This window comes from Cebus imitator, unplaced genomic scaffold (assembly GCF_001604975.1).
Source record: "Cebus imitator isolate Cc_AM_T3 unplaced genomic scaffold, Cebus_imitator-1.0 Scaffold307, whole genome shotgun sequence".
NCBI classification, from domain to species: Eukaryota; Metazoa; Chordata; class Mammalia; order Primates; family Cebidae; genus Cebus; species Cebus imitator.
Genome location: NW_016107622.1, coordinates 217,431 through 243,555, shown reverse-complemented (window position 1 = coordinate 243,555; position 26,125 = coordinate 217,431). Strand labels below are relative to the sequence as shown.

The 26,125-nt window shown below is 38.2% G+C and overlaps 1 protein-coding gene across 3 annotated transcripts in view; it reads right to left on the bottom strand.

The window, feature by feature from the left end:
- Positions 1 to 3,546: 3,546 nt before the first annotated feature.
- The window catches only part of LOC108285795 (utrophin-like), a 199,427-nt gene continuing 176,848 nt past the window's right edge, over positions 3,547 to 26,125 (bottom strand). For 2 of the 3 annotated variants that reach the window (XM_017503237.2, XM_017503235.2), the window contains 6 exons: positions 21,525 to 21,683; positions 20,926 to 21,166; positions 18,206 to 18,317; positions 16,641 to 16,733; positions 10,284 to 10,306; positions 3,547 to 5,563 (listed from right to left, as the gene is read on the bottom strand). In XM_017503237.2, the coding sequence (XP_017358726.1) occupies positions 5,555 to 5,563; positions 10,284 to 10,306; positions 16,641 to 16,733; positions 18,206 to 18,317; positions 20,926 to 21,166; positions 21,525 to 21,683 (637 nt within the window). In that variant the 3' untranslated portion in view covers positions 3,547 to 5,554. The remainder of the gene's footprint in view (positions 5,564 to 10,283; positions 10,307 to 16,640; positions 16,734 to 18,205; positions 18,318 to 20,925; positions 21,167 to 21,524; positions 21,684 to 26,125) is intronic. The other variant, XM_017503236.2, reaches the window with a different exon arrangement.

Sequence of the window (26,125 nt, the reverse complement as noted above, 5' to 3'; positions counted from 1 at the left end):
ATACCACCACACCTGCCTAATTATTATTATTTTTGTAGAGAAAGGGGCTTCACTATGTTGCACAGGTTGGTCTGGAACTCCCAGTCCCAAGTGGTCCTCCTGCCTCAGCCTCCCAAAGTGCTGAGATTACAGGGATAAGTCACCATGCTTGGCCTTCGATAATGCTTTATTCAGTTACAGCAGAAGCCAGGAAATTCCTATTCTTAATTAGGTCAAGAAACAAAACATTTAAAAATCAGTATTTTAATATTTTTAAAAAATGGCCATAGAAAATATCAAGGAATAAGTGTAATTACATCCCACGGCAACCTAGGAACTCTTCTCATTTAATTATTATGATGGTTAACTTTATATGTCAACTTGACTGGGGTAAGGGATGCCCAGATAATAAAATGTTATTTCTGTGTATGTCTGTGAGGATGTTTGTGTAAGAGATTAGCATTTGAATTGTTACACTGAGTGAAGAAAATTGCCCTAACCAATAAGAAAGCATCATCCAGTCCACTGAGGACTGGAATAGAACAAAACGGTTGGGGGAAGGGCAGATTAGGTCCTCCTGTGAGAGCCTGGAAGCCCATCTTCTCCTGCCTTTAGACATCAGCACTCCTGGTTCTCAGGCCTTTGGGCTGAGATTGGGACTTACATCATCGGTTCCCCTAGTTCTCAGGTGTTTGGGTTTGGACTTTACTTCACCACCAGGTTTCCTGGGCTTCCAGCTTGCAGACAACAGACGGTGGGACTTCTCAGCTTCCACATTCATGTCAGCCAATATTTCATAATCAATCTCTTTCCACATACCTATATCAATCCTATTGGTTCTGTTTCTCTGAACTCTAATACAATTACAAATTCGAAATTTGTGATTTCTGGTCTCAGGACAGAGCTAAGCTGAAGGCAAATTGGCAGTTCATTTCTCCCAATTACCCACAAAATTCAAAACTACCAAAAAAGAAGCTGTTTCTAAAAGAATATCTGAATTTAAGCATATGTGTCAACTGTAAATATTCTAAAATATGCCACAATTTGAAGGCCTCCAAAATGAGAGATTAGAGCTAAGTTTGTAAGTTTATACAAAGTGCAAATAAGTTGCATGTTTCTAAACAAGTGCTTGGGAGGGGCACTGTATCACATGCGCCCTAGTCCTACTGATTTGTTCAAAGTGAAGAGCCTCTTACATATTGTGTGTTCTTACAGCTAAAAATTTTTAACAATTAAATCAGAACAATGGTTCATCTGGACAGATTGTAACATCTTTATTCCATTTCTCACCTAGGTTTTTTTTCTTTCCTGTTTTTATTTTTCCTAATTTTACTATCAGTTCTGAGGTCTTCTCCTTCTCTTAGGACTTTAGACTCAGGAATGCTAAATTTTCCTACTTGTTTTTTTCTTTTAAAATTGCTTTGTTAGCTTGGAGTGAAAGGACTGATCTTCTTGACTTTTGTTTTAAAAGGCTCTGTAAAGAGGCTACTGCCTTTTCCTTCCATTGAAGTAGTGGGCATGAAGCCTAAGGAAATGGATAGGTTATATTCTGGCTCCATGTTCTCTGCTTTGCCTATCTTTAAGTTTGCATAGTGAAACCTAATGGCCACCAATTCTTTGTGCTCTCTGCAGCTATACCTATCCTTTGTCATTGACTTTTGCAGTTTCTCTCAGTAAAGACATGGAATGTATTCCCCATACCAAGCCTTGTAATTTGCTTTGACCAACAGAATTTGGGGGATGTAAAGATGTGCCAGTTTTCAACAAAGGCCTCCTTCTGCATGCCCATACTTCTGCCATTGCATGAGAACATCCCTAGGTTAGCCTGCTAGTGGATCAAGGAACTCATCCAAGTGTCCACAGTCAACCTAGGCTAACCATGTCACACTGGTCAACAGCCAATCAGCCCCTAGACCTGAGTGCAACACAGCCAAGATCAGCAGAGCCCTCAGGTGATCCAAAGATGGTCACAAATGTATGAGCAAGTCTAACTGAGATCAGAAGAGTCTTCCCAGAGTAGTTGAACCCCACATCCCATGAGCTAAACAAATGCTTATTATTAAGGTTTTATGGTTCCCATGCAGCCTGACTGTGGCAATAGATAACTGATACCACAGGCAGTGGATGTAATGTAATTAATTCCTGCTCTCTGTAGCAGCCTCATTGTGGTCACTTAACCTCACAAAAACACAAGCTGACATTATATGTCAGTGAAGCTTTTGGACCCTAATTATAGGTTTAAGCAGTAGTGTTAGTGGTGGTTTACTGTATTATCATTAAATTCTCCACTAATGAATTTAGAAAGGCCTCTGAAAAAGCTGGCATACTGTAATAGTGAATTTGGGTGTGAGAAAAGATACTCAAGAGAAAACCACAAAGATTATCTATCAGTCATCTATCTGTGCTTTCACAGTATATATAGTATACTGAGCCTTGATTATAGCATGTGTATATATACATATATATATGTGTGTAATATATATATATATATATATATATATACATGATATATAATCTGAAGGCACAGTACATGTATTAGTCAATTTTGTGTTGCTGTACCAGCATACAACAGACTGGGGAATTTACAAAGAAAAGAAATTTCTCAGAGTTCTGGAGGCTAGGAAGTTCAATATTAAGGTGCCGGCATCTGATAAGGCCTGTCTTGCTGTGTTAAGCCACGGTGGAAGGTGACAGAGCAGACAGCATACCTAAGAAAGTGAGAGAATCCAATGTGCTTTTGTAACAAAACCACTGGAGATAGCAAACACACTTCTGTGACAATGACATTAATCCATTTATAGCCTCTGCCCTCATGATCCAATCGCTTCTTCAAGGTCCCACCCCTCAACACTATGGAATTGGGGATTAATTTTTCAACACACAAACTGTGGGTGACACAGTCAAACCACCGCAGTATGAAAGCAAAACTTGTTCATTTGTTCTCACTTCGATTTTCAGTGACCTGCTCAACACGTTGCTGGGAATCAAGTGTTTTCTCAGGAATGCTTCATGTCAGCATTACTTAGTGGTAGACAGGATGTTTAAAATGTTTGTTCATCAGAATGTATCAGTTTTCTTTTTAACAAATTCTATTTTAAATGATTCTTCTATTTCATAGATAGCTTTTAATATTAGAATCAAGCAACGTGATTCTCGACATTGTTTCCCACTGAATGACTTCAGAAATTGATTAAACCTACTAGAGTGGCTAAAGTCCAGCACATGGATAAAAAGCACAGTATTTAAGAGCATGAAACTAAAAGTAGATTTGAAAAGAACTCAATGTCAATAGCATCTAGTTATTAAAACACTCAATAGGTTTTATGTACACATTTTTATATCCAATATTACTTTTCTCTATCAATAAACCTTTTACCTGTAAGATAGAGAATCATATAATTATATGTATGTGTAACGAGAGCAACAGGAGACGGTTAGTGCGCATGAGAGAAATTGCAGGAAAATGCGCAGATGTATCAGGATACAGGCTCTCTCTCTTATTTTCATAAATGTGCATTCAAAGCTCAGATTCTATCAGTGAACCAGCCGAAAAATATCAAAGTCATCTTGTGTTGAAATTACTTTTATTCAGGATGAAAAATACAATATGTAACCAGATTAGATGATAGTCTGTGATTAGTTCTTTACCACATATTTCAAAAGAAATACATACTTACTTCCCATTGTTGTTACTGCAATATATTTCTTTTTATTTATTGTTACTTAGAAGGTTACAATGTAGTGTTTTATGTAGCTTTTCCTTAATAGCAGATAGAGGACACTTGGCTTACAAAGACAGGCAGTAAAAAAATTAACACATGACTTTTTAAAGTAAGAAAAGGAAGACACCAAATCTACAACATGGAGTTCAGAGTCCAGGGAGTTGTTTTCTTTAAGCAGGTGCTTTCTTGGGTATGACATGGCCTGATAAAAGCTCTAGACTTTGCAGACTGCAGCAGCATAAAGCAATTTCCAATGTAATGAAGGAAGATGGATCTGAGGTAGAAAGGTGGTCATGGCTTTCCTTTTATATAAAACAATTTTCTTCTTTTCAAAATATCTCTGCTGCAAATAGACACCCTTGCCCCCCAACCCACCCAACCTATTCTAAAATAATAGCAATTTCTAACTTTAAGCCTCCTTACGGCCAGATCCAAGAAAAAGAGAACTCAAAGTTAAAAAATATCTTTATGTTTTAAATGCACATATATTGGAGTCAAAACACATTATTTTCACTTGTTTTTTGGTTTCTCTGCATTTGGTAATTAAGTAACATGTTTAAACTGAATCAATAAAATGTTAAATCAGAAGTTGAACCAAAATACTTAATTGAATGCACTCAAACATATAGGTGGAGGTACCATCATCAAAGCATTAATTTCATTCTTCTGTAGAAGCAGTGACATAGACTTTTGATAAACATTCTTTCCAAATATATTGATTAAGTGAATGGTATAAAAACATCTGCTCTTTTACCCAAAAGGTAAAATAAGCCATGCACTAAATGTGTGTCTGCTTTCAGTAAGAAAACAGGAGTTTCAAGAATTATTAAGGACTTGAAAACATAAAACAACAATAAAATTCTCTTTGAAGGGAACTAAAGACAGTGGTGCATTCTGGTATCACAATAGGTAAAGTCTGCTGTGCATGTGATGGTGAAAGTCAAGATGTGGGAACTAAGAAAGGTTGTACCAAGTTTTGTTTCTGTGTCAAAATGAAAACATGCTTAAATGGGCAAACTTTGGTAAAATAATCTTTGAGATTATTATAATGGAGTCTTTTTTATCAAATAGATTAAGACACAAAATAAATAATTAAGTCCTACTTATACAAAAAAAAAAAGAATAAAACACAGGAAAAAATATCCCAGCAGAAATGCCATTTAGGCCCATAGGATTTTTATTATGGTTATCCAAGTGGTCACGAAAGAAGTAAGTGGGCAATGAGAAGCAAATTTAAACAGCATACACAGGGCTGTAGCTTAAACCATAGGTGAAAATATATATTTGATTGAAATTTATGAATTTATTAATATGGCCAAATCATGGAAATAAATATATGGGATCTATTTGGTTATATGGCTGATTAACTATAAATAACCAAAACAGTGTGGTAAAAGAGTCAAAGAAATAATGAAGTTATTGTGCAAGGTTAATATGAACAGCAGAAGGAATGTAAAAATGTAAAGTGGTCTTCTAATTCTTATGTAAATTTTGTCATGGTTATTAAAAAGACGGTATCATATTAGAAAGCCCCCACCCACTTTCCCAATGCTGTATACATTATAGAAATCTGTGACAAACGTATTACCATTTCCAAATACCTCTCTGTTCATTAATTTACAGTTGCATAGAAAGGGAAGAAGAAAACAATAATATATGGTTATTATAAAAACAAAATATCCATTTCTCTTTGGATAGTCAGTGTTTTACTCTTTCAGTAGAACACACAGTCACCACTCAACACTGTGGGTCAAGGAGCCATGGAGCTTCTGATCAAATGGAATTTGGAATTGGTGTTTGCTGAAAAGGACAACACTGTACATCAGGAAACATTGGTTGACCAGATGAATACTTCACATTGCCTGTGGGAAGGGAAAATAGCACTGTCAAACAATTGCATAAAACATTACAGGTAGCAGAGATCTGTCAATTCTTCAAGGAAATAAAAGTGCTTCTTTCAGAAGGTGTCCTAACTCCTATGTGACTGTTAAATACAGTAGGAGATTCTTCTTCAAAGGTTTAGCTAGCTGAAGTTTCCTTGTCCTTTGTTCCCTGCTTTCAAGGCTAGACTTCCTTATTCTCCGTGTTCCCCTGGCCCTGGTAAACAACCTTCCCACCAGTCCTTATCTATAGAGCCCACATTCCACATCTGCTACCCACTCTGTGAATTACCCCTGCCATTGCAATGGCTACTGCTGCTGAAACTGATCTTCTGGCCTTCCTACCAGGGTAACTGCATTCCTGCCCTTTTCAAGTTAGCCAACTGGGTTCAGCTTAGTAGTGTGGTCTAACCCTAGCCAATGGGGGAACAACACAGGATTAGGGGCTACCTGCATCAGGGTTAAGAACCCCTTCCTCTCCCCTGTTCAGGTGTGCTCTCGCCATTGGGCCATCCGTGAGACACATCCTTCTACAAAAGTAAATTGCCTTGCTGAGAAAATTCTTTATCTGAGTTCTAGTTCTTCTTTTCAGTACTGAGGATCAAGCATGCATTTCTAACATGACTTTTGCTTCCTGTAATGAGGTCCCTCCCTCTCATGCTGAAGTAACCTAGTCTGCTTTCCATCACTGCAGCTGATTTAGAGGGAAGCCTGGAAGTCTTTTGTCTTGACCAGGCTGGAAGCTAAGTTAAAATTGAGAGGACTTCACTTCTTTCTGCTGGAGGTATCAATGGTGAATGAATGAGACTAGTGAAAATGTCCCATGTCTTCCTGGGGGACTGTGGGGGTCATCTGTAGAGGAGGTACCCTAACAATGCCAACCCATCTCAGTCCCAAGCTGGAGTCCAGAGATGAGGAAGAGAAGGCAGAAATCATAATCCAAAGGTGTGCAGTGGTGCCAGTTAAAGTTAAATGTCCCAGGCCAGAAATAATATAAATCCAGGTCATACTCATGGAAGTGGTATTAACCTTTAGAACAGAGGGTCAAACATTTGGTCTTCTAGAAGGATTTTGAGATTAGAAGAAAATGTTCAAATCTCTGTAAAATGAAATCATCCAAATTGGACGATGCCTCACAAATCATGAAAGGCCTTTCTGGACTCTCAGGAAAGATACTCCATCTATCTTTACACCTTATTTTATGGGAGGCTTTAGCATAAAGTCCTGTTCCCCAGAAGCAGGTTTCTAATGAAGCTGCTAGAAAAGCTGCCCATGGAGCCCCTCGTCTTCCCGGTATGCTGAAAGCAGCAAACTCATTTGACTCTGGCCTAGAGCCTATTCTCCATGACTATTCAAATTTGGATTCTTCAGATACTTGCGTCTCCATTTTGAACATCTGATTGCCATGTTAGAGGGAGCAAAAATTCAGCAAACGCTGACGGGTTCCAGGCATTGTACTGAGGTGAGGCTCTCTTGGGAAGCAGGTGTGAAAGATATCTCAGCCAGGCAGCCTCATTCAATTCTAATATGAGGTAAGTGCCAACCACAGTAAATTCAAAGTAGTTTGAGGACAGAGAAGGGGAGAGATTAACTCTATATGAGAGAGGAACATTTTGTTTCATATTAATATTGATAACTGAAACTCTGGTGCTGAATCATGTTGAATATAAAGCCAAGAGGATGTTTGAATTATGTCTATGTACTCCATTACCCTTGAGAATTAGATATGTCTATTAATTAGACACATAATACTTCTCATTTTAGGTGTCAGGATTCTAAAAATTTAAGATCATGCTATGTACATATTAGCTCAACCCTCCAGCTGAAAATATATACTTTCATGAATTTCCATTTGACCCAAGACACAAAAAACGAAGAAAAGAGAAGAGAAGGAAAATGCTGACAAGGAAAGCAAAGAACAAAAAACAAATGGAGAGGGAAGGATGAAAATGGGAAAGAGGCCTCCTGTATTGAGTCAGATGTTTGCTCCATCCATTAGGTTGCTGTATAACCAGGAAACATTTAGCTCTATGTTAACTCAATTTCTAAAATCTAAAAATGGAGTAGAAGGAGAAGGCCTCTGAAGATCATTTCCTGCTTTAAATTCTGAGCACTTGTATTATCATAAGTATCTGAAGATTTTAAAAGATTCTCCCTTTTTTCCTTGCCTTTGTCACTCACAGCCTCATTCTACCTGAGGACCATCAGGACTAACCTCATCACACCCTTTATCCTTTATTTGAATGGGCCACCATAAAAAGCTCCAGGCTCCTGGTCACCCTTCTATTACCTGTATTTATACTGGTCATACAAAGATCTGCTTACCCCTTTTTGTGTCCCCATGCCCCGCCCTTCCTGGCTCTTGAAACCTGTCCTATTAGGTCATGTGGCCCGCAATCCACAAAACCCATGTTCCCAGACCCTTCTCTGAATGTTGCCTGCATCTACTTGCTTGAATCAGTATTTGCATCTACCTGAAGACACAGCTTCCCCCATAACCCTCTCACGTAGTACTTCCCCTGCCCACCCTCCCCAAATTAGTCACACGCTGCATGAGTCTTTTTCTGGGTCCTCATTGAGGCCTTTGGGGTATCTTTTTTCTTTTCTCCCTGAAAATACTCAGCTTTGAATCTCATGTCATTGGACTATAACAATCCATAATGCAGTAATCTACTGATTCCGTGGGTCATGTTCCTTCACTTCTTGAAGTAAAAAAAAAATGGCTCAATGTCTCCCACTCTAAAGCTATTTTTAAATGTTAGTGATTTCAACACCCATGGAGATGATTCTTCTAACACTCTGGATTCTCAGTTCTTTGAGCTCTTCTTTCAAAGGTCCTGTCCTCCACCTTTCTTAGCCATTCACACAAATGTCAAAATATGGACCATTACTAATACTTGCAACCCCTCTGATTTCAATATCATTCAACACAACTTCTGACAACCACCTGTACCTTCACAGCTCGCTTCCCCTACAACTGCAAATTTATCCATCCTTTGATAATAGGATCCATTGATCCTCCCATCTTTATTTCTATCTCCCACACTGGACATTTCCTCATTCCTCTCGCTAATGAGCTTAAGCATCTAGTTCAATGATGATAATCACGTCTTTGCTCTTCCCTTGAATTATTGTACTTACTTTGCCAAACCCCAACCTCAACTTTTTAAATGCAATACTCGGCCCACTCTGGTGCCTGTGCTCATGAACTTGAATATGACTAGAGGGCAACTTACAACTCTGCAGAATGGCCTCATGTGAAATTCACGAGTGGCACCTTTAATGCTGGTTGTAGTCACACTCTATTTCCCAGGCCATCTGCTCTTCTGTTCTCCAAGAAGCTATCACACATCCTCCAGTCTCTCCTCACACCTCTGACACCTCCTCCCCAACCTCACTCCCTGCTAAAGTCCCAGCTTCCAATTCACTCAGACAACAGAAGCAAGCAGAAGGGAACACCCACAGCTCTCACCACACCGTCTACTTCACATACTCCTGTCTTTTAGTTAAGATCCCCAGCCTCTCTTGCCAATAAGACAATCATTCAGAGGTTTCATTGTTTCAAAAAGACTAGTAAACAAGTTCATGAAAGAAAATGTTCTCCAAAGGTACCCTGGCTTTGTGGCACATTATTACTAAAAGGATGTGATAAGAAAATGGGAATGGAAAACAAAATCTCAGGATCCCTAACTCACTATGTAAAGTAAGTGTGGCAGCTGAGTCACACAAAACCACCTTCCTAAACAGATAGTTGCATAGAGAGAAGGCCAGTGACCTCGTTCACAAATTGCTCACAAGGAAATTCCTATGGGCCCCCAAATCTTTACCCTAAAACAGAGTTCTGTTGAATTTCACCCTGACAATGTGAATTAACAGCTTATCTTTACAGGACAAAGACAGGCCTAGAAGTCATCTCTCCGCCCACCCTCAGAAAAATGCGTATTTGACTGCTTCTTCTACTCTAGACATACTTTATCTTATATAAAATGCAGATTTACTGAGCGTGAGACGAATGCATAATTGACTGTTTCTCTACCAGCTCCTGCCTGCTCTTTCCTTTTCAAATATTGAAGTTCTCAAAATTCTTTCTGGAAAACACAGACACACACACACACACACACACACACACACACACACACACACACTCTACAAATCCTACTGTAACTTGTCTCTTTCTCGCGGGTGTGTCCTCAACCGTGGCAAAGTAAACCTCTAAACTGAGACCTGTCTCAGACACTTTCTGGTTTATAGAAAATACTGAAAGGCATAAGGCTACAGCTGCCAACAGTTCTCAGCAAAATTTTAAGTAAAAAATTGAAATATTTTTCCCCTCAAAGCAACAAAACCATCTCTGTGGTGCCATTTTTCTTTTTAGGTCAATGTTTTGTGATAGCCACCTTAAGTAGACATTTGAGAGAGCAGTGGTGGCCAAATCTATCTAGAGTGACTTTATGTAGCACATTAGGATGTCATTAAGCTGTTAGAACACAAAGGATAAACACGTGGTATTTTCAGTATCTAGTGGCTCCCAAGCCCACCCCCAGACTGATAAACTGCTGAACAGAATCAACTAACATTTAAATGTCAAGAAAGTTTACTTACTTACATGGAGAATTAAGTAGGAGTAAAATCACTGGTGGATAATCTACTTACTCTAGGTTGGGATCAGTAACATGGAGCCAATCAACCCATTAACTCTTACCTGTGGCCTGCTGGGGACATTTGCTAAAAGAGAAAACAAAAGAAATCAGTTAAAGGCAGTACTGTCACTCTGTTGGTTCCAACTTTCAGGCACGCAAATGCGTGGAAAGTATCACTCTACATGGGGTAGTAACAGCCCAGCTGTTAAATGGATGCTAATAGGAAAATAAGAAACACATTCTGAGGGTTTTTTCCTGGCTAAATGCTTCAGTGAGAGCTAGTTTTCCCGGTTAGTTTCTCATATCCCATGCGATTTAAGATTTAGTGCATACACTAAAGCATTCAGTGAGTACTTAGTCTTGCAAAAAATCTCATTTCCTATTTAAATCATACCGTATTTGGTTTATGTATCAGAACAGAGCACATTCTACTTACTTTGCTGAGTACTAATTCCGATCAAGGGACCACTGGAGGCATAAGTCTTTGGTTTCTGCCTCCCTTGACACACCCTGGACTTTAAGGCCCAGCCCAGGAAAATGGTGGCCAAGCAATTGCATCAAGGAAAGTGCTGGCCTAATCCTCAGCAGCCTTCTGGACAGGTGGGATAATAAAAGCCCCTTAGATGGGCCCAGTCAGGAATACTAGAGAAGTTAGAATATGGTGTCTAATTCGCTTTTGCACACAGCTCAATTCCTTTTTGGTTTCAGAGCGCACGACGGTGAAGACGATTTGGCAGGCTCTGCAAGGGCGGCCACTACCATCTCTTCTCTAGGCATCTGCTTTTCATCCCTTCTTTTGCTACACAATCATCTTGTTCTTAATGCTGGGGGAAATGGAGGAGATCTGTCCCCAGTAATGTCAACATCTGCTCTTGCTCAAATAGGAGTTGTCCCTAATCATCTGGCATGCTGCACTCCTTCTATCTCTCACTGTTCTATGCTGAGGTGGGGAAAAGACATCAGTGACCATATGCTGTGTGTCAGGAGCTATGTGGGAAAAAAGGAGCAGGAGTGAAGAGTGCCCTTTCTATGACGTCAGGAGGGAAAGTGTGAGCCCCAGTATTTGGGGGAGAAATCGGGCTAAAAGGAGCCTAGTTCTGCCAGATTTGTAAGTTACATCCAGGGGAAAAGAGTGAACCTAGCCGGGTGAGGTGGCTCATGCCTGTAATCCCAGCACTTTGGGAGGCTGAGGCCCGTTGATCACGAGGTCAAGAGACCATCCTTGCCAACATGGTAAATTCCTGTCTCTACTAAAAATACAAAAATTGGTTGTGGTGGTGTGCGCCTGTAGTCCCAGCTACTAGGGAGGGTGAAGCAGAAGAATCACTTGAACCCAAGAGGTGGAGGTTGCACTGAGCCAAGAAGGTGACACCGCACTCCAGTCTCATGACAGAGCAAGACTCTGCCCCTCCCCCCCAAAAAAAAGGGTAGGCCTCCACAGTGTCCAAGGGATAGCTGAATTGAATTATTATTAAGTACACCATAGGTTTACAGACTCTTTTTAAAAGAGACAGGTATGCTTCTCTTGCAAGTAAAATAAGTAACAAATAGCCAAACCCTGGACAGAAGTCTAATCCATTTTGCTCCAAACCAATACTTTTAAACTTACAGCCTTTTATCAAATAAAAGGTTATGGGTATTTGCCTGAAGAAATCACACAAACATATTTTAAAAAGAAAATTTTTGCAGTGCGGTGGGTTTTGGGTTTTTGATGAATGCCACTCAGGCTTAATAAACATAGGCAATTCATAGAGAAAACATGCCTGTGGGTCAAAAATAATTTTGACAGCATTTGTTGGTCTATCAGCAAAACTTAGTTGGCTTACTGCCAGTATTCCATACATTTGAAGGACATAAATGAAAATCGGACAAAAAAGTTTATACCAAAAAATAAAAATGGTTACTGCAGTCAGTGGGAATTTTAATATGTACATTTGTTAATTGGCAGTACAGTTAAACTCCCTTCCTTAACTCCTTGCCAGGTAGTGATGGAAATGCCTTCTTCTCTCTGCTCTAAGACTCAACATAAATAATTTAAAAAAGACTTTAAAAGGCCATAATTCAAGGATGCTATCAGGACCAACTGGGTTATTAATTCAGATAAAGGAGTTCTAAAGTGTTATGTGCAACAATATGTAGACAGAGTTAAAAAACTGTAATGTTGAAGTAGGCAATTTGCAGAATTAGGATTTATGAAGACAGAGTTTCATTTTAATTCCAAGATTGCCAAGAGTGGAAATTCATTTGAGGCCATGCTAATTTTTAATCCACAAAGGATCAGAAGTCAAGATTAACATGCAGATCAATTCATTGCATGCTGGCGACAAGCAGTTTTAAAGTTCTCATTAGTGAGAGGGGCTCAAGGGACTGGCTTGGCATTGGGAGGGTGCCAATCCGATTTGTTTAGATAAATTCTCCAAAGGTGGTTGGTAAGCTTTGGGAATCACAAAGGCTTATTAAAATATTTGCTGGCTGAGCAACTTCAAAGAGACAAAAGAACAAATGAATCCTACAGAACCTTCTGAGTACTATCTGGGAATGCTTCAAGGAAACCTTCCCAGCAAGAAAATGTAATCATTCACGCAAGTCAGAAACATATTGGGACAAGGCGTGATGGCTCACACTTGTAATCCCAGCACTTTGGGAGGCCAAGATGTGTGGATCACTTGAGGCGAGGAGTTTGAGACCAGCCTGGCTAACATCGAGAAACGCCATTTCTACCAAAAATATAAAAATTAGCTGGGTGTGGTGGCATGTGTCTGTAGTCCCAGCTACTTGGGAGGCTGAGGCATGAGAACTGCTTGAGCCTGAGAGGTGGAGGCTACAGAGACCTGAGGTGGTGCCACTGAACTCCAGCCTGGGGAACAGAGTGAGACTCAGTCTCAAAAAAAAAAAAAAAAAAAAAGAGAGAGAAAGAGAGAAAGAAACATGCATTAGGCACCAAGTCTACCTTCCATGGAGATTTCTACTGTGTATCAATTTTTAAAAGGTTTAATCATTACAGGCAGAACATGAAAATACATATCAATTTTACAAATAAGTCAATTCAGCTTCTATTTTTATGAAAAGTTGTCCCTATCTTGTATAAGTTTTTAATGCCAGAGAAAAAAATGTGAATAGCAGAACTTTCAGAAGCCGAAAATAATAACACGGATATTTCAAAGGATTCTAAAATACATTCTTCATCATTTCATACATGGATGTGCTTGAATTTTTGAAAAGAAGACATGACTAGTAATGCTCATTCAGAAAACTATAAATATTACAAATATTTGTGAATGTGCAAAGTTAAGACTATGAGAACATGAAGCCAGCTGCTCCAAACCAACAGCTTTTTATCAAATAGAAGGCTATGGGTATTTGATCTACAAACCTATTTAAAAGGAAATCATTGCATTTCGGCAGGTTTTTCGTTTTTGACAAATGTGATTCAAGCATAATAAACATTAAGGAATCTCAGGGCTCCATAAGCCACTCTCTGAACACTGAGAATGGCACAGCTGAAGAGGGGACCAATGCAGGGGAGAAGATGAACCTCTGTGATATGGGCCCCACTGAAAGTACTGTGTATACTCCTCTCAGGAACCAGTATCAATGAATAGCTAACAAGATTCCCAACCAATAGGAATTTTATACTTGCCTTTAAAGGGAGGCCATACAAAACACACACACAGTTACCTCTTACAATTCATTTTTGCTCTAAATTGTGATTATTTAGTTTTCACAATGTTCTGTTTTAAAACCACATGAGTCAATCTTTTGTAAAATCTAGATGTCAGAATTTACTTTGAGAAAGATTTAAGAATGAATTCTTTAGAAAATGGAACTTGTAAAAATCACACTTTTTAGAGTAGAATTTTTAATATGGAAATTATATATTTTATATTTATTACAAGGTATATATTGAAACACATTTCCCAACCTGTCACTCCCAACTTTTAAAATTGAAAATATTCACCATAATATTAAATAAAAACTTCTAAACACACCTTGATGTACAGAATTTGCTTTTAACTGATTATTAAGGTATTTAGGTAAGCTTAACTAACAATTTCCTTTCAGAATAATTCTGGTGCATAAGGCTATGATGAGATTTTATTTAGTCACTAAGTAACAGACAACTGAAAATCAAAACCTCTAAATAAAAATTAGACCTTGAATTACAATTAATAAAAAAAGATTTAATCAGTTTATCTATTACGGTGGTTACACAGCCTAGAAAGTAAGGAACAATTTGGTAGCAGGTGCACATTCACTGACCCTCTAAAGCTTTTGTGAGACTCTACAGGGCCGAAAGTGTGTCTATATGTGTGCACATGTCTGTGCACACCACACGCACACATGTACTTTTGAGGGTAGGGAGGTGGGTGTGGAGATTGACACACTGTAAATGTGATTCTGCAAACTTTGAGAAGCATTATAGTAGAACTACAAATAAAAACCTGGGCAACAACACACTGGCAAAATACAAATAGATATATTCATGTGCTGATAGAAACCATAATATAATCTTTAGGCAAATATTCCTGAAAATTCGGAAAGAAATATATTTTATTTTGTTGTTGTTTTGAGACAGAGTCTCACTCTGACACCCAGGCTGGAGTGCAGTGGCACGATCTCAGTTCACTGCAACCTCAGCCTCTCAGGTTCTAGTGGTTCTCATGACTCAGCCTCCTGAACAGGTGAGTTTACAGGCTTGCATCACCACACCTGGCTATTTTTTTTTTTTTTGTATTTGTAGTAGAGATGGGTTTTCATCATGTTAATCAGGCTGGTCTCGAACTCCTGACCTCAAGTGATCCACCTGCCTTGGCCTCCCAAAGTGCTGGGATTACAGGCATGAGCCATGGCACCCGGTCCAGAAGTATATTTTAAATAGCTGTTTTCATAGTCTGCTAATAATGACATTTTAAAAATTACAAAGCCATATAAAATGAAGAATAATTTTGAAATGAAGTCAACATGTCTTATTTATCTACACCCCTGATAATTGATGATCTCTTTTTCCTCATTTTGAATAGCATTTTCTAACAATATGATAGAAAAGGGTAAAATAAGAGGCTATGCTTTACATGAATTCTTATTGTAGTGACTGCCCTGGATTTAAAATCAGTTTGAGAGTAAATCACTCTGAAATTACAAATAATGTCTTCATATACTTTCAAAGGTTATTTAAAATATAATTGTAGCACTAAGTAATTTATACATATATATACTTGTATGTGTGTATATACACATATTTAGCAGTATCACTAAGTAATACATATATATACTTGTATGTGTGTGTATATTTAAATATATATAAATTTATATTCATATAAACATGTGTGTATATATTTATATACATTTATATAAATGTTATATATTTATATAAGCATATAAACTTGTATGTATGGATATATATTTATATAAACATATATACTTGTATGTATGTACATATATTTATATAAAAGTAATTTATACATATATACTTATGTGTGTATATATATTTAAATATATATAAATTTATACTCATATAAATTTATGTGTATATATTCCTATACATTTATATAAATGTTATATATTTATATAAACATATATACTTGTATATGTGTATATATATTTATATAAATAATTTATACATATATACTTGTGTGTGTGTGTGTGTATGTCTATACACACACACACACACATATAAGTAATCTGTTTCTGCTAGAAACACCAGAAGTGTTTTAGGTGAGAGCCCAGCCAAAATTGCAAGGTGGCAAGATGCTGAAGACAAAACATTTAGAAAAACTGAGTAAGTAAGAATCATTATATAATTTCCCCTGGATTTGGTTATTTTTTGGTGCTTGGTTGTTCAGATGGAAATTTCAAAGGGTCCTAATCTATGACGCCTTAAACTGTTTGGCCTTTCTACAATGACTATTTTATTCCATGGGAAAAGAAACCAGCAGGAATAAAATGGGAAAATCTGAAAATAATCTCTTTCTGTACTAGAGTCTCACAACACTGGAGAACAATATTTGAAGAAAAGAGGAAATTACACTAGAAAGGTTATTTTCATGTCTTCTTTGGCATGTCACTGAGAGCTCTTCTTTGAACTAAGATGTGTTCCTTACAATAGCTTGCATAGAGGAGGATATTTTCTTCTTCAAACCAGACTTGTTCTTTTATTTGCCTTCATTTTATCACCTCTTGGGCATATTGAAAAATCTCGAAGAACAGAATTGCGTTGCAACTGTACCCCTGTGACTTGATAGTATCTAGGTTGAGCTTCATTTTCTTTATCAACATATATAATGTTGCCTTATTTTCAGATAATATTCAGTCCTGTTTCTAATAAGGTTTTTGTTATCTTAAGGAAGAAGACCAAGGGCCACATGCAGAAGAAGGGAAGGAACACGCACAGCTGTGGTGCTGTGATCTTTCATACTCACGGCAGCAAGATGGAAATGTGCTGTGGATCTGTTCCATGACCTCTGTGAGATCCGTGCTGGTATCGTGCGGTGGGGCCAGCAGGTCCTCTCCCGCTGTGACAGCAAATAAAGAGAACAACAAAGCTTCTCAAATTAATGTCTAGCCTTCCACAAAAACCCCAGTTCAGGAGAAAGTACTTCTACCAGCCTCTAAATATCAATGTGAAAAGAGTACCCACTGCAAAGGACAATTTTATGGGAATAAACTCAAAACATTTTTGCTTGAGTGTTGGTAATATAATTTTACATCATTAAAATGTACTAGATGTTTGATCGTGTAGAAAGAATCCACACACCATGGGACTGAAAAACAGGAGAAAAACAAGTAATATAGTCTTATTATTTCAATATTTGAATTAGAAATCTACTATTTTGCACTAGTTATTTTTTCCTACAAAAAAAAATTACACCAATTTTCCTTTTCCGTCCTCCTTTCTTTTTGGAGACTTCAGCTTAGGCCAGCTTATCCTGCCACAAAAGTGAAGGTGTCTTATTTAAGATACTTTTCACTAGGATGTGTTTTTTTATTCTATAATCTATAGTCAAAATAATTCTCTTATTTAAAAAATATGAAAATAACCTTAATATTTTAATCTTTTTCTGATTAATGTACCAAAAGATATCCCACAAACAAATTAATTTGGTTACAATATATAGTTCTCAGTAAAATTCTAGAATTTTAATTTCATGGATGACAAAATGTCATTGACGAACACCTAATTTACGAGGTGCCAGGCTGTTCTAACCATTTTAGACATAGTCATTCTTCACTCCCCTCACAAAACCCTATGACATGGCACTACTATTACCCTCCCCATTTCACAAATAAAGAACGTAAAGCATGGAAGGTTCTACGGTTTTCCCAGAATTACACAGCTTCTGAGTGGCACAATGGGAATCAGAATTCAGGCAATCTGAATCCATATTATACTTTTAACCACTCTCCAATATTACCTTGAAATATGAGCTAATTTCGAAATTGGATAAATTTCAAAATTGTCTTTCCTCGCATCAGTGACAGGTCCCCATTGTGACCAAGGAGAGACTGCGTGGGACCTCTGCCTCTGACGGAACAGGCAGGACAATGTCTACATGGATTAGGATGAAGAAAAGTGAATAAATGAGTTTCCAGACCTGGGCAGAGAAAACTATAATGTTTGGTATGATATTATTAGTTCTGAATATGCACAAATGTAACATTTTAGAGACAGAAAGTGTACCAAAAAAGTAATTCACAAAGCAAATAATGTCTTGCTCGTTCTAAAAGGACAGTGTGGTTTTTTTTCATCTTTCACCAAAATTCAATCGACTAGTATAGATTATATAAACAAGTGCACTATAGCTTATTCGAAAATGTTTGCTTTTTGACATTGTTTAAATCGATCTGCACTTTTTTAAGACCAAATGCAAAACTCTTTTACTTCCTAAGGCACCAGTGTGTAAGAATGTTACTTAACATGAAACACAAGCAAATGGCAAGGCACAAAGCCGACTTGGTGGCGGAGCAGTGTGCTGGGGACACCCACCTGCCTGGTGGAACTGTGCGCCGGCGGCATCTGGATCAAGCGAGGAGCTCAGTGAAGAATGCTGAGGAGAAGCCCACGGGGAAACTCCGTTGATTCGGGAATCAGATTCAGGCTGGAATCACAGTCAGAGGTTAAAGCAGAGAAAGGATTCAAGTAACCACAAGGAACAACATTTTCTATTTAAATTTCCCTCCTTCACCATGGATAATTAAATCAGAGAGAGTTCTTTGCCTTCAAATGTTTTCAACATATTTTAGCATCAGCTGGTGGGGGCTTTGGCCCTTCCCTTTCTGCTTGGGCACTCTGAAGAACCTACTTGGTTATGCTGCAAAATTCATTTATCAACATCATTTTTACCCCTCAATTTTTCTATTATTTTAATGTTAATCAAGTGAATACAGACGCATATTTCACTCATATTTTAAACATCAGCACTGGGTTTCTTATACAGTAAATTTATCCAATTTCAAAATTAGCTCATATTTCAAGGGAATATTGGAGAATGGTTAGCAGCATGATTATGGATTCAGATTGCCTGGATTCTAATTCCCATTCTGTCTCTCAGAAGCTATGTAATTCTGGGAAAACTGTAGAACCTTCCATGCTTTACGTTCTTTATTTGTAAAATGGGGAGGGTAGTAACAGTGCCATGTCATAGGGTTTTGTGAGGGGAGTGAAGAACGACTATTTCTAAAATGGTTACAACAGCCTGGCACCTCGTAAATACTTCGAAAATGCACTCACACAAATCTTTGAAACAGTGATGGATACGCTGACAAGTGCATGGTTGAATTAGAAAGTGTGAGCCACCATATAGGGGATGCAGATGTTACAATTTGTTCATGCAGATTTTTCCATTAAATCTATATTAGTTGAAGCCAGGTAGTTCTGCCAGTTTTTACTATCAGAGTTGAATTTTCCATCTCCTTCTGGCATTCATCATGCTGAATTGTTTAGAAGAGATAAGCGCTCTGCGGTCTTGGATATAGAGAGCCATTTGGATATCAGCTATTTCTAAAAGCATTACTGCGAGATTCTCAAGGCACACGAGCCATTAGGCAGCACTGTCTAAAGGGATGGAGGGAGTAGGGGAAGGCAAGGGTGAACAGAAAAGCCTTTTGCTCTCCTGTGAGCATCAACAAGCCATAGCAAACAAAGATTTTGAGCACAGCTTCCTTCTAGAGTGATTCCATCTATGTTAACACTAACACTTCATATTCTAAACAAGAGATTGCAAGAGAAAATCCATCCCTTACACAGCACCGTTCGGGAACTTCAAGGTCACAGAATGAAAAAGGGAACTTTTTCAATGCATGTGGCTGGCACTAAGTAAGACTCAAACATTCCAGAGGGCTTCAAGAAAGCCAGCTCTTGGGTCACTCTTGGTAAACTCTTACTTTCCAAATATGTGGGATTGGGAAGCCCCGAAGTAAGTCTTCCACTGAACGGTCTCACCCAAATTCTAAAACACTGAGAGACCTAGAGAAAAGTGTATGGTCAAATTATAAAGAGTAGGTAAGGCCAAAATAACTGTTTTGAATTATTCTGACAAGTTAAAAAGACTGAGAGCAACTGTGAAAAGACATTTTTCTAAAATTTGAGGGAATCACTGGAGAGAAAGTTGTTCCTGCTGTGAGTCAATACATCATTTCTGTAGAAAGGCACTCCTATTATACCACCTAGGGGCTCCACACAGCACAGGCTAGAGAAAAAGACAAAGGATGACATGCATGTTGATGTCAGGGATTCTTCAACAGAGAGGAGCTCTGGGCCCCTGAGCTGGGACTCTATGCTCTAGCACCTGCTGCAAAGGTCTCTCCATCACTAGTTCTGAGACATCACATCTATTCCTAACTGTTATGTGCATCAAGTACTTAATTCCCTATAGTGTGCTGTCACTTTATATATGAAAGTATTTTGCTATGGTCTCTAACAAGATGGCAGGCATCAGAAAAAGGCAGAAACTGTATTGATGCTTCTTTTATATTCCAAAGTACAGTTTCAAAACTGAATGCAATAACCATTGATGAGTTATAGAATCAGTTTGGTAGGTCCTGACCAGCATTAAGAAAGAAAAATAGAAAAAAGAAAGAGAGGGAGGAAGAAAAGGAAAAGAATAGAAAATAAGAGCTGGCATTTCTCTATAAAGGCGGGTATTATTTTGTATTATCCATACATGTATGTATTCATCATAATGTAAATTGTATTTCTTATCATCCAGAAAGCTTGCAAGCAACTCCCATAAAACATGGTCCAGTGTCAGGAAATAATAGTAGCAAATTAATAACCTCTTTTACTCAATTTCTTAAAAATAGAAAGTAATGATTCTTGGAGTCAGCATTCTTGCCTCACTGGAAGAAAGCTTTAGAATGCCCGTTTCGGGTCTCTTGCGGTTCCTTAATATCCACAGATGCTTCCCATGTATAAATCAGGAAGATATATGTCATAGGATATTTTCCCTCAAACGGTTCAGAGCTGAGGTTCAGTTCAGTGTTAAAGAAGATTGGGAAATTCCACTGTAAGCTGGGCAAACACAGTTTTTGTGCCAGTGAGGATTTATATGCTTACATGTAAAAGGAAATTTCTAAGCCAGTCTAAACTAACTACGGAAGTAAGACATTGAAAGTGGACTTCTCTGCCTTTCCTGACACCTGGACCAAGTCCCAGGGCAGCAGACAGGTGGCCTGGGGAGGTGTGACACTGAATTCTACACACCCTACCTGCTCCAGCAGCTGTCGGAGGCGGTGGAGCTGAGACTCCAGCTGTTTATTGTGATCTTCTAAAATCTGCATCCTAGCCTCCAGCCGACCTTTGTGCTGTCTGAGGAGTTTTGCTTCTGCTATAAGCTCTGAATCCTCAGATGTGTGATGGGGAGATACAATCGACTCTGGCGGTGAACCGACAGGGAGGCCCCTTCGGAGGTGCTGGTCCTTCAGCTGCTCATATTCCACCTGCAGATTTCTAATAGAGAAAGGGGCAAAAAACAGAATGACTACCATGTATATTATCGTCTCTCCAAAATGTGCACTTCCAATTTAGCTCATGCTAGTTCTTCTTATATGAACATGTGTATTAACAGTAAGATGAGCCTTCATGAATAAAATCATAGTTTTCAGCAAGTGTCCCAGTAGACATCATCACTGAACTCTCAAATGCTGCTGTATCTGCAACCAGCATTCCAGTTTGTTAATATCCTCTAAAATTTTCACTCCATCATGATTTCTTAGGCAGTAGTCTTGAAAAGAGAATGAATGGCGGCTACAGTGAAATTCATATGAAAGAAAGGATGACATATTTCCTTCTCCCAGGCCTAGCACACCTTTGTTCTTCCTCCAGGTCAGCAATGATCCTTTCCAGTTCTCCACGTTCTTCCCTCTCTACCGACTTCAGGATCTGAGCTGGGCTCTGTGGCTGGCTCACTGGGGACTCTCCTCCAAGTGTTTGGCAATACTGCTGGATGAGGGCGTGCTCGTCTTCCCTAGCAAGACAAAGGAAACAGACCCAGAGGCTCACACCTGGATGGTGATGTTTTTAGACACAAAGGAAGTAGAAATGACGATGGACAGGAGAGTGGCAAGGCTAAGTTTGTCTTAGAGCTCAGTGTCTCCATGACCTCCCTTTTAACACTCTAGGAAGAAGTTCATCTAGCAGAGCATGTATATTATATGAGCCAACATTTCAGGCTTTACCTTCATCTAACAGCTCTCTCTCAGAAACTTCAGAGGGGATATCTTACTCAGCAGAAAAAAAAAATTAAGGAATGACATTTAATGTAAAAGATACTGTAGACAAATCAATTACTGCATGTCTAAAGAGTTGATTAAAAGACTACTGAATAAGAATAATCTGACTTCACTGACTTTAGAATTTGGTTGAAAGTAACACTGAAAGGCTTTGTAACCCATATGATGGGATTTATGATCCTTATGTTCTTTTATTTAAACAGTTCAGCACAAATTATAATTACAGATATTTATAACGTCTCTACAGATATTTTACCTTTTATTATTAGCAGGTAATTTTTAGGGTTGATCATTCTGCATTAGAACAAGAAACTACATTTAATGCATGTGGGTTCTCCCACTAATTTAACTACTTGTCTAATGAACTAGACAGAGTAGTAATGTGGTTGAATTAGTAACTGATATAAGTGAACATCTAACAGAGTTGATATATTTATGACAAGAAAATGCTTTCTAGCAGACTTGGAATTTCTTCTCTTCTTCTAACAAGAGAGATTCAGTGAGATCTTGTAAATGTGCAAATACCAGATCTCCTGGCTAATGCTAGCAGGGCAGCCTGTTAGCAGATGGCACCTTGTCTGCTTGATGGCTTTTGGTAAACAAGTGCTGGAATTGATGGCTTTACAGGATAAGGCAGCAGGAAATCCTGTCAGTTATGAAGCTATTGGGGTATTAAATGAAGCTACCTCATGACTGAAGCAGCTCCTTCCTGTATAAGCGATGGGTGCTGCAAACATTCCTTAAAGACCTCTTCTGTTACTCTGGAGTCAGAGTGCATCCTCTTGCAGCCAGAAAAAACCTGGTGTGTGGCACTGGGAGTCCTGGGCCTCTCTCAGCTTCACCAGAGCCTTGAGATTACCTGTGCCCTTGAGCTGATGAGTAACACCTGATGCTGGGGAAGAGCTCTGGTACTTGTAATTCTGATTTGAAAATTCATCTCCGTGTTACTGCAGTTTACTCTAACAAAGAAGGGACTTGAAATTGTATCAGAGAGTTGGTGAATTCCTAGAAAAGGTTTGTCCTGAGCATTGAAATCAGAGAGACAGATGAAGCAAATGAGAAAACTGAATGCTTTGGCATTCTGCTTGTCAAACAGCCAGAGCAAAAGACGTGCCACCTGTTGATTTATTTTACTTTCTTCATCAATAAACCTCCTCTCTCTCTCTCTCTAGAAATATATAGATATAGATACATATATGTGTGTATGTGCATACATATATATTTAAATAAAGGTTATACATTTTGGTTAAGACCACAATATAGTAATAAATATGTAACCTGACCTTCCCGCTTTTATTAAATAAATTTTAAAAGAGGGTGGGGTGGGACCCTTACAACACACTTAGAAACTGGAAATAAGAAACGCGGATAGGTTAAGGAGTGAAGTAAGCTGCGCCACCATCCTTTGATTCCCTTTCCTGAGAAAATGCAGCATCACTGGGAAATAAAGGGAGAAGCCTCTAGAAGAATGCCATGCTTGTTCCTGGGTTTAGAAGGATGAGAAGAAGAGAGTATGGATGGTACTACACCACTGCAGAGAGCAGCATTTGAAAGCAATCCAAAAGCTCCCCAGTTGCCCATGTGGCTAAATCAGACAGAAATCTGGCAGTGCGATACAGGTGTGTGTATGTGCATATTTTCCTTTAGGAAGTAAATGGCCAACACCCTAAACCTAGCTGTGTCATCAGGGCAGAAGCAAGCGGTGAGACTAACGGCTCAACACCACTGGGACACCAATGAGCTATAGTGAGTAACTTAATGCAAAGTCAGTGATGCCTGGAGGCACCTTACCAAGTTCATGTGAAGAGGGAGGTCATAAAAGACAACAAAATAACAGCTCTAACATATGGACAGGACAAATGGACAAAGTGTTAAGATATAATAGATAGAAAACAGCAAAATAAGAGTTCGGTAGAACATCTTGTAAATATTTCTCATTTATCAGAATGAAAAAGATCTGAGTATAGAAACAAAAAAGACAGAGTATCCAAAAATAATAAGAAAAGAAGCACGTTCATATGTATCCATGGAAAATGTCTGTATTTTAAAGATAAAGTATCACAAGCAAGCTGCCAGAAATCAAAATAAAACAGTAAATCAGGTTCAGAGGTGGAAAAAGGTTTAGCCTCTTATTTTCCATAATATTAAATGTCCAAAGACAATGGAACAATATGTAGAGTCCTCACCTACTGATTTATATGACCAGCCAGGTCAACCATGTGTACAGGCAAAGCACTTTGCCCACACAGCAAATGAAAGAAAGAATGAGCACGGATAATGCAAAATACAACTAAAATAGATGGTAATCTCAGGTGTTACAATAAATAAGAGGTAACCTGATTCTCATATTAGTTAAAAAGCAATTGGTTGTCCAAACACAGTGGCTCACATCGTAATCCCAGCACATTGGGAGGCGGAGGTGGGCAGATCACTTGAGGTCAGGATTTTGAGACCAGCCTGGCCAACATTGTGAAACCCCACCTCTACTAAAAATACAAACACTAACTGGGTGTGGTGCCAGGCACCTATAATCCCAGTTACTCAGGAGGCTGAGGCAGGAGAATCGTTTGAACTCGGGAGGCTGAGGTTGCAGTGCTTTGAGATGGTACCACTGCACATCAGCCTGGGTGTCACAGTGAGACTCTGTCTCAACAACAAAAAACAAAACAAACAAACAAAAAATTAGTTGTATGATATCTATCAATAACATACCTAAAAGAAAATAAAAATGAAAAGAAAACATTTAAAATAAGAACTAATATAAGGACAACAGGAATTAAAAGAAAACTTGGGTCCCCTAAGCCACCTGGGCTGATCTTGTGGTCATGACTTGACAACAGATCCTGGCTTGGGGTTTCTCCAAGATCACAAACCACCATTGTGCCCTCAGAACATTTATGACAGCATCTGTCCTGATGAATGAACTTTAGTGCTTAATATTAATACCAAGTAAATTTTTGTTTTAAAGATTTGGAGAATGACTATCCATAGTGAAACCAGCCAAAATTAGATTTGAGACATTTTGGTTGTCAAGATTCATATAGATTCATTTATCCGGGGAAGTTGATAGAGTTTAACATGATTGTAATTGTCATCCCCACTATCATTACATTCTTTCATTATGGTATCTGGAAGAGTTAAGGCAATTTTCACACAAAAAATAATTTAGCAATCATTTACATAAAACATACAATTTTGGTGTTAAGTGTTTTGCACAGATTATTAGGTCTAAAAGTTAAATATAAAAATAGATACATTCTGGTTCTTAATTACATATAGTAAAAACCAAGAATAAACTGTTTAAGTGCAGATAAAACATGAAGTACCAGATCAGGGACATTAAACATCAATCGCATGTCTTGTGCTAAAATAGAAAATGTTGCAAAAATAATAGGTTGCACCAAGGAAATACCATTAGATAGAATATAATCATACTACAGTTAAGTCACACATAGTAAATAGTATCTAGGTTACAAAATTAGTATATGTCAGATGACAAAAAAACTGTGATTCATTCAATGAGCTTTTGAAAGTAGATAAGACATAAATAAAAATAATTATTGTTTTCTTTTAAAGATTGTTCTGTTCCAGGCTTCTGATCTGCAAACTGCAATGCTTGTATAAACCACAGCCAGCCTCCCCGTTCAATCTTTCCAGTGTCACCCAAGGGCAGATGGCAAATGGAGCGAGACATCCTGATAGTCATGGCCCAAGGAATTGTCGTCCTTGAGTTCCAGCTTCTGAGATTCCCCAGAACTGTCATGAGTCTTATCCTGTCCTGAGATGTTGTTGCTCAATTTTTCCTTCAAAGATATGTAGCATTCTTAAAATCAATTTCCTTTAAAATTTTTCACAGTAAATTGAATGTACTCATATATCTAATTGCAATAGACTCATAGATCTAAATGTACTCATATATCTAATGGGTACAATCACGGACACGTCATTTATCTTTCTGGATGTCAGGATCCTTGTTTATAAAATAGGTCTCATAATAATGCCCATCCTAGGGGTTGATGGGAGATTATTTGTTTCCTTGCATCATCTAGCACCTTGAGGTCATCTGCATTCCCCATTTTCTTTTTTTTTTTTTTTTTTTTTTCAGTTTTTTTTTTTTTTTTTTTTTTTTTTTTTTTTTTTTTTTTTTTTTTTTTTTTTTTTTTTTTTTTTTTTTTTT